The 14,908-nt window shown below is 46.4% G+C and overlaps 1 protein-coding gene across 6 annotated transcripts in view; it reads left to right on the top strand.

Annotated features, from left to right (window-relative positions):
- Window positions 1-202: 202 nt before the first annotated feature.
- Window positions 203-14,908, top strand: part of SYVN1 (synoviolin 1) — a 34,276-nt gene continuing 19,570 nt past the window's right edge. For 3 of the 6 annotated variants that reach the window (XM_081891526.1, XM_081891523.1, XM_081891527.1), the window contains exons 1-6: window positions 519-629; window positions 7,020-7,175; window positions 8,215-8,307; window positions 9,412-9,564; window positions 10,997-11,045; window positions 13,427-13,530. In XM_081891526.1, coding sequence (XP_081747652.1) covers window positions 7,044-7,175; window positions 8,215-8,307; window positions 9,412-9,564; window positions 10,997-11,045; window positions 13,427-13,530 — 531 coding nt within the window. In that variant the 5' untranslated portion in view covers window positions 519-629; window positions 7,020-7,043. The other 3 variants (XM_081891525.1, XM_081891524.1, XM_081891528.1) reach the window with 3 other exon arrangements.

Raw genomic sequence — 14,908 nt, 5'->3', positions numbered from 1 at the left:
GATTACCAACCCCCTCAAAATCATTCATTTTCTCTAATGTTCACACAACAATCTTATGTAGGAGCAGCCTGAGGCAGAAGAATTAAAGCGACGTGGCTAAGGTATGATTTGAACCCATGACTTAAGTTCTAACTACTCCCCCCCCCCCCACTTTTTCTTAGACCGCCTTCCCGCTTAGCAACGGCTGTTCCATCCCAATTGGCCCCGCTGGGAACATTTATTTGATTGGAGGAGACTCCAGACTTTAGACCAATCACCGGGAGCCACGGGACTCTCTTTCGCCTGTCCGGTGCTGGAGGACAACACCGAGCAGATCTGTTTGGATTGTACCATGTGAAGACTGGAGGGGGGGAGACTGCGAGGAATTAAAGGACTACCCTCTTCGATATGAACCTCTCTCGAAATACAAGTTTTAATCACTCGACGAGAATGAATCTACGACTCTCCGGTCGGGAGGCTGTGAAACAGAGCGGGGTCGGGGAGAAAGTAGATGACTGAGGAAAGCGTTTGGTAGGTCCCGAGCGGAAGTGAGGTATCAGCTGAGCGTCGGGGCTTCCGGTTAGGCAGAGAAGAGAGGAGTTGGTGCTGGTTGAGGTGGGCGCAGAGGCTTCCGGGGCTGCCGGGATTAGGTGAGTCGTTAGGGTAGCGGGAGAAGGTCGCGGATGGCTGTCAATAGAGAGTGGAGGGAGGTGGGCCTAGGCCCAGGCAGGGCTGGGAGGCAGCTGTCATGGTTCTCGGACGCAGGCGAGGCCTTCCCCCTCCCCTCCAGCCCTGGCACCAGCCTCCAGGTGAAGCTACGTGGAAGGGCTGCAGTTCAACAGCCTAAACCAGCAACGGGGAGATCTGACCCTGCTGACGTGGCTGGACTCCTGCAGCTGCCACCATCTCTGGCCATTGGTCCTGCTACCAGGGTCTGAAAGGCCACAGCCCCCTCTTCCCCAATCCCTGCTGCTAAGCGTATCCCCAGGCAGTGTTAGAAACTGAGTTATGAAAGCTAGGACCTGAATGGCACCTTAAACCTAGGTTATGGGCGCAACAACAGAATGTCTAGGTACACTCTTTTTTTATCGCAAGAATACAAAGCTGGAAATGAGTGGACTGCAGCTAAAATATTACGTTCATTTTTCACGTGCTCTGGTCCTCCCCCTGCCCACTCACCCCTAATATTCTTGAGAGTCTCTTCTCCAGTCTTCAGAGAATAGCACCAAGTGGGGAGGCAGAAAAAGTTTCTCCTTTCCTTCCACTCTGCAGTTTCAATCTGAAATCTTAGGCACAGTACTGCACCCAGAGCTCGGAAATTGCTTGCGCTAATGAAATTCCCTGTCACAAAATGCACATAGAATGATGTGAGTTTCTAACACTGTTCCCAGCATGTGGGAGGACCCCTGATTCACTCCTCTGCCTGAAACCTTGGAGAGCTGCTGTAAAATCCAGACATTACTGAGCTAGATAGTTAGACAGAAGGGCCTGATAAACAGGCAGCTTCCTGGATGCTTCAAGGGGGTGGGCAAGTTAAGGGACACACATAGTAGACAGTTTTAATTTATTGTGGATGTGGCCTGTTAACTACATAGTCAAGTATGTATTGTACACGTGTACTGCCACATGTGTTGGGGAGAAGTAAGACATGGTGGATTGAATTTGCCTGCTACTGTTTCTTACAGGTTTCCATTGTAAAACAACAAAGTTCTGTGGTTTATCCTTTCTGCCACCCTCCCCACTGGGTGTGCCCTCTTCCAAGATACTGCCTCCTACCCAAACAGACATTTAGCTGTTTTGGTTTCTTTCCAACGAAGTTTTTTGTTTTGCTGAAATACAGAATGAAATCTTGGAGTTCTTCTGAGCATGCTGACAACTTCCCTTTGGTTTCTGCAAAAACTGTAATCTTGCTCACACCAGCTTAGTTTGCTTCAGAAGTAATTGGTGTGACTTTACTTTGCTGTCATTTGCTTATGTAATGTTTAAAACCTTGCATGTATATAAATGCAGGTATAAACCGAAAATAGTGTTTTGATTTAAACTTTTTTTATACACTCAAGGTGACATACAGCATGTGGTAATACTTAATATTTATATAGGATTTTCTAGCTGTAAGTTTACACCAACTTTATAAAGTAAGCCAGTATTAGTTTGGGTACACATTGTGGCTGAGATAAAGTGTTTTTGCAAGAACCAATGAGGAGCTCATGGCAGATGTGAAATTTGAACTGAGGACATTTTGATTTGTAACTTGGTCTCTCAGCTGATAAAGTACAGTTGTACCTTGACTGTTGAATGCCTTGCGACTTGAATGTTTTGGCTTCCAAACACCGCAAACCCGGAAGTGAGTGTTCCAGTTTGCTAACGTTCTTTGGAACTCGAACGTCCAATGTGGCTTCCACAGCTTCCGACTGAGTGCAGGAAACTCCTGCAGCCAATTGGAAGCTGAGCCTTAGTTTTCGAATGTTTTCGGAAGTCGAACAGACTTCTGGAACGGATTCCGTTTGAGAACCAAGGTATGACTGTACATCTGTTTTCAGTTGATGTACTTCACTAATATAATTATAAAAACAGTAACAGCAGAAAGGAGAGAGGAACTGAGGCAGGACAAGCAGGAGTGGAATCTGCAGTTGTTTCTGTTTCTTGTATTTCAGTTTAGTTACAGTAGAGTATGGTGCCAAAGGAGTCTCCAAAGGTTTCATCGAAAGGTGGGTTTTGAAGTGATGTTTGAAGGAAGTAAGAGAGGTGGCCATGCATGGAGGTGTTTTGGGGTGCAGGGAGAGAGAGAGAGAGAAAGGGAGAAAGAGACAAGTCATTTGAGGGAGCAAGACACCTTCCGATGGCTGAGGTTGGTGGATCCAGTGGAAGGACAGTTACAGTTGGGATATAAGAGCAGGCAGATTAGGTGGGCAAGGTCTTGGAGGACTTTGAAATTAAGGATGAGAAGCTTGTGCAGAATCTGCAAGTGGACAAGAAGCAAGTGGACTGCTTACCTATTTAAACATTTTTGCTGCATCTATCTATTCTGAAGGTTCAAAATAGCTGATAATCATCCTAAAACAATTAAATGAGATGGACCAGTGCAGTCCAGCTAGAAAAAGAAAACTATCTAACATGCACAAACGATAAACGAATACTGACCCCAAAGGCCTTCTTAAACAGCACAAGTTCCTGCTCTCAGGCTTGCACTAAACAAAGGCAATACAAAAAAGAGGCAAGGAAGCAAGCTCAAATTCTTAATGTTGTACAGTTCTTAATAATAACCATAATATTGGAATGTAAACAGACTGTTGATAAGCTTTGGTGGGCCTCTGAGAAATAGTATGGCAACTAGACTTTTTTGGAAGTGGCTGCAATGTAAGTGGAATGGCCTTGCAAGGTGGGGCCATGGCCTTCTGGGGCTTAGCTGGGATTTGCCAGCTTCTTATCATTCCCATCATGGTAAGTAGATAAAGGGAGACCTGTTGATACTGTCAACCCCAGAGCAAGCAGCCCTTACAGTTCAGTAAGTTCTGAAAGCATCCGGGTAGGTGGGGAGCAGCGCAGTCTGATGAAAACAGCAAGTGGAGGTGGCAGTTCCTCGCTGCAGCTTATCTCCCTCACAGCACAGTTGGAAAAGGAAAATTGATCAAAGGAGGATTTCAATGTTAGGATTCCAAAATAGAATAGCTTCCGGTATGGCAGTGATCTGAGTGCTGGTCTGATTCAGCAGGATGAGTACATATTGGGGTGATCATTATATAGTGTTTAAGGGTGCTCAAAACATTTCATGTATATTATCTTTCTGTACTCCTTACAACAACTCTGTACGGTAATTCAGTTTTTTAAAATAAAAACACACACAACCCACACTCTAAGGAACAGGGTGGTCAGCTGAGACAGTAATCTTGGTCTAGGTGTTCTGTGACAGGAGTGAGATTTATGCTAAGGTCTTCCTAATTCATGCTTTTGGCTGCAATCCTATGCCCATATATTTGAGAATAAGCCCCACTAAACTTGATGGAGTTTATTTCTGAGTAGACAAAAAATCATGAAAGGTGTGGAGAAAATGGGTAGACATTTTTGTCCCTCTCATCATGTTAGAATTTGTTGAGGATTATACAGCGAAGTGGATTGACAAAAGATCCTACCAGGTGGAAAGTCGAGACCTCATACTCTGCACATATAAACAGTTTGTGGTACTTGTTTCCACAATAGGCAGTGTTGACTTTTTAAAGTGATTAGGCAAATTCTTGAAATGGAGCAGGCAGTGTCTGTCCATGACTTTGATGACTTGATGTTACCTGAGTGAATGAGGATACCTTTGAGTTCTGTATGCTGGGGACAGACATGGGAGGCCTGTTGCCTTCATGCCCTGCTTGTTGGCTGGAGGCATCTGGCGAAACCACCTTGAAACCAGGGTATTGCACCAGGTGAACCCTTGACTGGATGCAATAGGGCCCCTCTTATGTTCTTGATACATGCCTGTGTACTATCGAACATCCTATTCTCTCAGCAAAGATCACTGTCTGAGGTCATTGTTTGTTTGTGTCTACTGCATACATTGAACTTTCTGTGACAGTTCCCTTTGAAAAGCCACAACTTCACAGAAGGAGTCACCAATCAGTTACTGATATCTGTTAAATTGGGTGTGAGTCTAGCACCTGGAGGGCCACAGGTTCCTCCAGCCCTGCTTTAAATATATAACTAACCTGAAGTGGGTGGGGCTTGCTATGTATGGGTTGAGTTTCCTTCTTCCAAGAACCATCTTACAGAGATCATTAATTCTGCTTCCAGGCTTGGTCTTCATTTCAAATTGCAGCACAGTATCCTCTTTTGCCTCTGCATCTGAAGGTGCCATCCTTTAAGCTTCCCCTTGCTTCTGTGATGTAAACACAGGTTACCGTAGCTCAGCTACCTTTGCCTCTTGCAATGACCCATAGGGCAAATTACCCCATTGCTCCTCCCCAGTCTGTTGGAGGGTGACAAAACTTTGTCTTCAACACAGTTACCAGGTGTGTGAAATGAGAGGGAGGTATTGGTATCTCCTAAGATAATGACAATCATAATAAGACTCTATATACTGGTAGCTCTTGCCTTCCCTCTCTTCAGCCGAATGTTTTCCAACTGGTCAGGCCAGATGACAGGGGAAAGAATGAAGAACACAACAGGTTTTCATTACTTTGTGAAAGGGTGTGAGGGAGAGTTCTCTAGATTTATGGCAGAAGATAGCCGGAGTGGTGTAATAGCTGGAGTTAACACAGAGCAGGGAGACGGGGGTTCAAATTCTCACACAGCCATCCAGCTCACTCAGCTCATGGAGTCAGCAACCACATCTTAGCTTAACTCTCGGGGTTGTTGTGAGATTGGGGAGTGGGGTGTGCGTGTGCTGAAAATCTAAGAAAGTGGCACATTCTGATAGGGAAAAAGTTTTGTTTCCAAAAGGCTCATGTTCTAGAATGCGCTAAACCAATCTGCTCCTTTAGGGTTATTCTGTCCCAGATTTCTGATCTTTACTCCAGCAGCTTTTGGCGCTTGGAGCTATCGGGACAGCCACAGTTAGAGATGTGTAACCGCCAGACAACCTTTATAGTGAGCATTCAACCTGATTTGTTTACAGAGAAATTAGATGACAAGTGTTAATCCTACACTTTCCAGTGCATCCTCCTATCACTTTCCTTAATTTAAATAGTCTGATCTTTTGAGGGAAGGGAGTTTGTTTCACAGGAGCCCTGTGCAATTCAAATGAACTGCTGGACTCTTGTGCAGTGAGTAGGTAAAGTCCTGGTGGGTTGTGCTCTGCATTTTCAGCTTTGAGCACAAAACCACGTCAGATCAAACCTCTGCTTTTCCTTCGATGGGCAGCCTGGTTTATACACATTAAAAATAACTTGCAGGCTTCCAAAGTGAAATTCCATGGTGTCTGCCTTCATGGCTTGCTGTAAATATTTCTGGATCAAGTTTGGTTGCCCAGTTATATTCCAGGCTCTGCTGCTGGAAGTATCAGTTGGACTCTTTGGCAAGTAACCGTTTAATCAGCAAATAATCTTCTCCACAAGTACACCAAAGCCCTTGTAACTAAGCTGCTACATTACAGTGTATGCCATGTCAGTTTTGAGCCTGCAAAATTTGTTTCAGCCCCACTTCACAACTGCCACATTTCCTGGTTAGCATAATCTCACGCAGGTGGAGACTATAATGGGACACAGAATTCAGCATGTAAAGCAGGGATTCTCCTGCTTGTAGTCCTCCAGGTGGTGTTGGACTGCAGCTCCCACTGCCTCTGACCATTGGCCCATGCTTGTTGGGTTTCCTCATCCCTGATCTATTTTTATTTTTCTGTAGCAAAACCAGGTTTCCAACCCTCATGGCTTCCAAGATAGGAAGCATCTGGGCAGTGTTTGTTAAAGTCATAGAAGTTGGAGGAGACAGTGGGGTGCATGGCTTGGTTTTGGGGAGAGGAGATTGATGTTCCTGTGCTCTGCGTATTAGTGGGTTTGAATCGGTAGTAGAAGCAAAATCCACAACTCACTTAACCCTGTTACCTTCAGGGTGGGGTTTTCCTGCTGTCAAAGTTAAGAGTTTAATTCCAGCCTTGCACATTCATCCACATGTGTTCCAAGTATGGAAAGCATTTTATAAGCCAGCTAGCCAACCTCATGCCCATGTTGCTAATTGGTGACTCTTTCCTATACAGTGGACGCTTGGGTTGCAAACGTGATCCATGCAGGATTCACGTTCGCAACACACGTCTGTGGGTGCTCCGCAACCCGAAAAATCGCAACCTGAAGCGGCTGTAACCCGAGGTATGACTGTATAAAAGTGTTTCTGTCCAGTTGTCATGAGGCAGCTCTTGCCAGCCCTAGTGTAGTATGTGTCAGCAGAGGGTTTGGGCACAGTAACAGCATTTCTCATAAGTCATCTGAGAATAGCAACATGGATGCGCCAGGCCGTTACGATGCAAATTTGGTGGCTTGTCCTGTTTTGCCTTATTCACAAGCCAAGGCAAGCCAATGGCCCAATCTTTTGTCTTCAACCACTTTTTTTCTCCTCTTACACAGGCTGCTGGGCGCTGGGCTGGGGAGATGTTCCGAACAGCCATCATGATGGCTGCCAGCCTGGCCTTGACCTCTGCAGTGGTGGCGCACGCCTATTATCTTAAGCACCAGTTCTACCCGACGGTGGTGTACCTGACAAAGTCCAGTCCCAGCATGGCGGTGAGTCTGCCTACCCCAATTGCTGCAGGGAGGTGGGCATAATATCAGGTTTGATCACATGGCTGTGGCTTTAAAGGGTCTCCATTTGAAGAAGGAAAGGTCCTTTGAGGAAAAGTGGAATGAACTGGATATGTTCAGCCCCAGGAGAGAAGGCGGAGAAGACATAAAAGCACACTCCAGATACCATTGCTGAGTTTAATCTTTGAAGTTTGTAAAGTGGGAGGAATAATCAGTGCATTCAAGGATGCTTAGCCAGCATCTCTTCAAACCCTGGGCCTCTGGCATATGATCATCGTGGCTTTCTGAAACCAAACTTTGGGCCATATAATATGTGAACTTGCTCCCTCTGTGCAGTGCACCAGAACCCAGAAAATAATTTCAAAAAGGACCTAAATAACATGAACCATAGTTCAAGTCTAGCTAGCAATCCTGGATCTTTAAGGAGCCACAAGCAACAGTCCTGAGTTTGCGTGGCACGGGAAGCCAAGCTTAGGAGTGGCCTCTGTTTGTTTTTCTTTCTTTGTGCTAGCAGTTGAGGTAGTGCACAACAGCCCAAGGTTATTGCGCCATGTGAATGCTGCCTTGTTCTCTGCTGCTCAGTAAATGCAGGACTAGCTCAAAGGGGCTTAAGCTATAAAGGGGTAGATTATGGTTGAACATTAGGAGAAACTTTGTGGTGAGGAGAGCAGTTTGATATGCAGTTTGTCCCTTTTCCATTATGTGCAGTTTTTATTTAGATTGTAAGCTTGTGGGTAGGGACTGTCTTGTTTTGATTGTATGTAAGCAGCTCTTGAAGTCCAGCAAAGGCATAGAATATTTGGTTTGGCAGATTAGGAGGAGATGCTGAGGAACCAGAAAGAGATCAAAAGATATTCCCCCACCATGGAGCTCAGCAACATTGTCTATCCTGTTAGCTTCTGAGGGGATGATTGTGGGCAGCAATGAATGACACCTTTATGTTTCCTTTGGCCTGCACAGGGATATTTCCTAAAAATGATTTCCCACTCTGCAATTTTTTCTCTCCTCCTTGCTATGTCAGGTGCTGTACATTCAAGCTTTTGTCCTGGTGTTCCTGTTAGGCAAATTCATGGGCAAAGTGTTTTTTGGACAGCTCCGAGCAGCGGAAATGGAGGTGAGCCCTGTTGGGTGCATGGTTGTTGTGGACCTTGTGGGAGGGCACACATGAAATGCTTAAAGTAAGAGCCAGAAACTCCGCAGTCTCCTTTGCTCAATCGGCATCATCCTGTGATCACAGAGGAGAAAATAGGTTTGGCTCACAATGGGGGATCTGTATCAATAATCTCTAAAGGGTGCTGTAAGCTTGCGGGGAAGGATTTTGGCATCATTTCCTAGAGTTAAGTTGTAAATAACTTGCATTTCTTTACCAGCTAATGTGTCCTGAGTTCCTTGAAGTTTTGGCTGTAGTGGCACAGCAGAGAGGATTTTTGAGTACAATGAGGAGAGAGATGAGATGTTCAGTTACATTGCAATCAAACGTTCTGAATGATAGATCTTTAATTCCTGAGCCTTTGTACATTTTGGTAGCCGGAAGGCCTAGAAACACCATTTTGTTCACATGGAACTGGAGAATTTCAGATCTTTTCCCAGGCTGCTGGCTTCTCTGCCAGCTGGCTAGATTTCTACATGTGATGTTTAACTACAGATCTGCGGGTGTCAGAGCTGTCAGTAAGCCTAGCTGGGGAACCTTTCTCAGCCCGAGGGCTGCATCCCCTCATTAGCAGCCTTCTGGCGGCCACATACTAGTGGAAGGAGCGACCAAAGGTAAAAAGCCCTTTTTATAAGGGAATTTCTAGCCCGCCCATCATCATGCAATCCCAGGGTGGGTTACACTAAAATAAAAACCAATTTATAAAAGCAGATAAAATATAAAATAAACGGTCAGAGAGACACAATCTCAATTCTACAGTTGCAGCAGTGTTGGGTTTCACCCCCAAAATGGCAGGCATCCAGGCAAGCAAGATATGTTATCACAATTCAAGAGCATTTTTCAGTGCGGCAAAAACACTTGAGGAGGACATAGAGCAGGCTGCTGAAGGGTGTGACCTCGGGACAATTGGAAGAGAGGCCCCAGGGGGATGTTTCTGGGCCTGAGGGTTCCCACTTTTACTTTGGAAGCATAGCAAGGAGGGTGCTTCTTCTGGAGACGACTGCATTTGTGGGGAACAGATGGGCCCAGGATTAGAGAGAGCTCCTTAAATCAATCTCTCTCACACAGCATCTGCTTGAGCGGTCATGGTATGCAGTGACCGAGACCTGCCTTGCCTTCACAGTCTTCAGGGATGACTTCAGCCCCCGTTTTGTGGCCCTCTTCACTCTCCTCCTTTTCCTCAAGTGCTTCCACTGGCTGGCTGAGGACCGTGTGGACTTTGTGAGTATGGTGGCCCCAGGGTGCACCACCTGGAGGAAGGGGTAGGGTGGGCAGAAACGGTTCTTGCCGCTCAGACGCACGGTGGCGGTGGGAGAAATAAAACTGTTTCCTGAACAGTTCAAGCAGCGGCCCAGTTTGGTGGTTCTTGTATGGTGGCTCAAAATCAAGGCTGATGGGCATTCCTAGGAACACCTGGGGCTTTGATAGTTTTAGGTATATTACCCTTGTACATCTCAAAGTATTTTTCGATCAAAGTAAAAATACAATAATAAAATCACATAAACATTATGTTAAATCAAATTTAAGAGTACAATCATATCATTGGAGCTGCTCAAAATGCCTAGGAGTGGGGGCGGATCACCTATTTGCCTGGTGCCAAAACAGTGCTAAAATTGGGTGCCAGGGGGACCTCCTTGGGGAGAGCATTCCTTTAAAAATGGGGCTACTGCAAAGAAGGCCCCAGTCTTTTGTCCCCACCCTCTGGACTAGGATTTCTGAGAAGCTTATCAGCTTACCTACCACTAGGGTTGGTGAACCACTTCTCAGTTCATGCCAGGCAATGGTGGAGGCCAAAAGGCTTGCGTTACCTCTGAATCCGAAAAGGAGAGGGGAAGAGAGGAGCACGTCAACTCAAGGCTTGCTGTACCTTGTTCCTGCTGGTGCATGCCACACACTAAGTCAGCCTAGCTCCACCTGGTGCTTTCCAGGTGATTTGGATGTATGCCGGCTGGGTTGATGGGAGTTGTAGTCCAAAACTTCTGGAGGTCACCAGGTTGGCAAAGCTTGTGAATCATGGCTTAGCATGGCATGTGACGCAGTAAGGGTGAAAGGATGAGCAGCTGTTGCAAATGTGTGACGCCTATCAAAGTAACTCTGCACAGAGGTTTCCAAAGTTGGGCAAAATGGTGGCTTTTTCTTTCCCATCAGCCTCACACACCAACCCAGGCCAAGCTATGTTAGTAGCAGGGTTATTAAACTGCATTGGATTCTTGGCACTAGAATCTCTTGCTAACCACCAGTCTTGAGCGGGGATTGGGGGGGATTTGTAAGATTCCAACACTAGTTTTAAGTCAGGGGTGGGGAACCTTTGGCCCTCCAGATGCTGTTAGTCTCAACATCCCTGACTGTTGGCTATGTCAGGTGCAGTTGATGACAGGTGCAGTCCCAACAAGATCTGGAGGACCACAAGTTCCCCATTTCTACTTTAAGTGCATCCACCTTCAGACATTTCTTTTCTATAGGGATCCTTGTGAACTCTGGACGTTTGCCCAGAATGCAGAACAGCCATGCTCAGATTGGAGTGCCAAGATGTGTCGGCAAAGCACATGTTCGATATAGAGGCATACATGAGTTTGGCCAGTCAATAAAAGTTGCTGTTTATCTTGGGTGATAAGACCACTTAATCTTGCTCTTTTCTCCCCTGTCTCTCTAGATGGAGAGGAGCCCAAACATTTCCTGGCTCTTCCATTTTCGCATTGTCTGTAAGTACCTGCCTTCCTTTCAAGGCTTTCCTCTTCCACTGCCCTGCTGCTTCCAGTCCTTTCTCAATGAAAGAGGGACATACCTGCAGCTGCCCCAAATCTACCCCACTCTCTTGCTTACGGCAAAGGTTGTTGCCCACCCACCTGTGCTGAGTGCAAGTGTAGGATTGGTCGACGATCCAGCTTCCTGAGGAAGAGAGAGAGGAATGAATATGCAATTACTTCAGAGGAAGAATATGGCATTTCCATTGTGTGTGATTTGGCTTAGTTCCAATTTGTTTTGGGGTGGGGTAGGGGTGCGTTCCAAAAGCACCCTGGGAAAAGATGTGGTTTTCTTCCATTAAAGAGGGGAGCATATTGCCCTGAGGTGTTTTGTGAGGCCATGCCAGGCAGGAGGGGCAACAAGAGAGGGCGGGGTTGTTTCAGGGAGCAACAGGCCTTTGGAGGGGGAAGTTGGTGGCGAACCATTGGAATAGAAGAGGAGGGAAATAACTGGCGGGGAGCGAGGCCATAGCAAGCTCTGCGAGAGAAGGGTAGAAAGTTTGTGCTGGATCTGGGAATTGGTGGGAAGCAGGCATAGGGATTTAAGGCTGACCAGCTGCGGATATCTCCAGGACTTCCAAACAGGCAAATTTGTACAAACCAGACAGCGTAGTTCAGGGCTTGCATTCAGAAATGGGAAGTCATCCCTGGTGTTTTATTCATCTATTTGGTTTTATTTTTAGATGCTTTTATAATGTTCAATAAACAGGGCAGTTTGCACAAAAAACGCCCAAAACAGTTAAAATGCAAATTAGACAGGTCCAGGCAGTCAAATAGGTATGCTTAAAAAGAAAGAATCTAAATTCTTAAGGTGAAGTACCTTAAGGCGGCAGCGGGATGTGGAGGTTGTAGCTGATTTGCTGAGCTGAAACAGGAGTTCTTGCCTAAGAAAACTCCTGTGCTCCTTCATGTGCTCTGCCAAGAGTTTGGCGGGATGAGCATTTCCCAACTGTTAGACCCTTAGGCCTGATGAGAATAGGGTTGAGCCGCTGGCATGGGCCCTCTTCCTCAGCTGAGCCTCGACTAAAACTTAGCCCCGGTGAAGGCTTTGCTAAAAATGCTTCACACCACTTCTGCAGGCAGAGCAGCAGCCGGTCTGCTTGTAAGGCTTTGTGGCTTTGTGCAGGGGTGGAATAATTAGTAGGGAGGATGGCGGAAGGGGAGCCTGAGTAAAAGGAGCTTCCCCGTCAGACGCTTTGTGGTGTGGAGGGTGAGGCGGGTTGGCATTCGGCACAGCTTTAAGCACTTCCTTTTGGGGGCTCTGCAAAGGAGGCAGTTGGTTAAGGAGGACAACTCCAGATGACATTTGCATGCAGGGACTGCAGGAAATGTTATTTCATACTGGCATTTGCATATAGCTCACTTGGGTGCTCTGACACAAAGCCCTACGTGGCCACTGTCTGTGAGACTTCCCATTGTCTCAGCGTGCTCAAGCTGAAATGCAAATGATTAAGCGGTATATATAAATACCTTAAGCAAATAAGTGAAGAACAAGGGAGCCAACAAAGAACGCTTGAGCTGCTGGAGAAGGGCTTGGGGAACCTGAAGCCTTCCAGATGTTGAGGGACTGCCATCTCCCTTCAGCCACAGCCAGCATGGTCAGGGGCCAGGGATGATGGAAATTGTAGTCCAACACTGTCTGGAAGGTCACAGGTGTCCCCATGCCTGTGCTGGAGCCGTTGGTGCACAGCTGGTTATTGCTGTGATGAGATTCCTGGAGTTCAGGGCTGACTTCTGCTGTAACTGCTCTTCTGTTGGGAATGCCTTGGGGTTTTCTCTTAGGATGCTGTGAAGCGTAATCCCCTTTGGCAGGCTTTTGTAAATGTTGGAGATAAATGGCAGCAAAGTACAAGAAGTACAGTCTGTGGTGCTTCAATTAAAGCTGAGGTGCCTGCCAAAAAATAAAATAAAATGAAATAAAATAAAAGACTGTGACCATTTGCAAGCACAGCAGTTGGTGCTGAAACAAGCAGGGGCTTAGCACAGCTGAGTAATTCAACACCCACAGTGGGTCAGGAAACCATTTCTCTATTCAGCATCTGATGAACCAAACTTTTTGGTAAACTACATTTCAGCTGCTTGACACCAGAGTTTCCCTTCAAAGTTTGTTTTCAAGGGTGGGCCACCATGAGGTCAATATCAGCGTGTCCTAGCAGGTTGAATGTTCTCCTACTGGCTTCCGAATATCACCATTTCAGAAAGCTTATGCCGTAGTACATTTGTGCTAGTCCTTTCCTTTAGGTGTCACAAGACCGTGTGGGGTTTTTTGATGCAACAGGCTAATCTGGCTAGCCTTCTAGAAATGGCAAATAACTCTTTCTCTCTCTTCCTCTTTTTAGCTCTGATGCTGCTCCTGGGCATTCTGGATTTCCTGTTTGTCAGCCATGCCTACCACAGCATCCTCACACGGGGAGCCTCCGTCCAGCTGGTCTTTGGCTTTGAGGTGATTGGAGTGTGCTTTGCGCTTTGCATGGAAGTCATTGCTCACAGTAGCTAGCAGAGGTTTCTGACAGCCTTTGATGACACAGACTACAGATTGCAAAGAGGAGAGCAGACCAGCAGCTGTGAATGACCCTGGGAAGCAGAGCACTGGGTGGGGTGGGGAGATGTAGCCATAGGTTTCAGCAATTCAGAAACTCCTTTTCTCCATGCAAGTCAATAGAGCAGCTCTTGTTCAATAGCCTAGTGTGAAGAACTAAGCTGGGATAGCTCAGTTAGTAGAGCATGAGACTTTTAATCCAACTCTACAGTTCTGTGAGTTTAAGAAGACGAAAGAATCTACAGTCATGGAGATGTGTATGTTCATGGGTGTGACACACTTGCCGTACACCAGCTGCCACTGTATACATTCTGAGCGAAGGACTGTTTTTAGAGCTGGAGTAAAGACAGACTTAATTTAGATTAAAAACAAGAAAACAGACAGTGATTTAGATTGCTTTTAAGGAGGTAATTTCTAAATCAGTAGGAATTTAAAATTCAAAGCAAGGAGTTTTGCTGGAATCCAAATAGAACTGTGTCAGTTTGTGGGGGATCTGTGGAAGCTGGTCCATTATTCCCATGGGGCAGCATCCCACAAACCTAAGCCACCTCCCACCTGCTTGCTTTCCTGCTTACAGCCAGTCCAGGGAGTGGCCCTGCCTGTTGGATTCCTCCTCCTTAGTCCTAGAGTTGCCCTTGCAGAACTCAGGTGGGGATGAGGAGGACTGGGACACAGCTAGAATGAGTTGCCCCAACCTGTCAGCAGCTCTGACTCCAGCTCCTCTTGGGCTCCCTGCCAGTCCCAAGGGACATCAGCCAGTACTGGAGGGGATGCATTGTAGATCCTCTTCATGCTGATACTTTGGCTGTTGCCTGCTGTGTTGAGTCTTATACTATGCTGAAAGCATAGGAAGGTATTTGTCACCCCTGACGCTGCCCATCCTTTCAGAGAGAATCATACAATCATAGAACTGTAGAGTTGGAAGGGACCCTGAGGCCATCTAGTCCAACCCCCTGCAATGCAGGAATCTCAACATGTGGTCCCCCATCCAATTTGAAACCACACTGGACCCTGCTTAGGTTTGCAAATGTGCTAGCATTTTTATTGCTTCACCAAAGTCTCATGGAAGGCTGTTGTTTCATGAATGCATCCCAGTTAATCCCCATAGCCAGAAACAAAGAACTGCAGGAAGGGTGAGGTACGTGTCGTAGGTTGGAATTGTTGCTTGTTGGTTTAACTTAATGGCTTGATGTGAGTTCCTTGGCACTGCCAGCTTTGGATATGGTGTGCCTGGCTTGATATGGCTGCCCCCATGTTGCCCTCAGGGCAGATTGAACCTTGA

Source organism: Podarcis melisellensis (assembly GCF_964234715.1).
Source record: "Podarcis melisellensis genome assembly, chromosome: 16".
Lineage (NCBI taxonomy): Eukaryota > Metazoa > Chordata > Lepidosauria > Squamata > Lacertidae > Podarcis > Podarcis melisellensis.
Note: the sequence above shows the minus strand (reverse complement) of the source record. Positions and strands in the feature narration are given on the sequence as shown.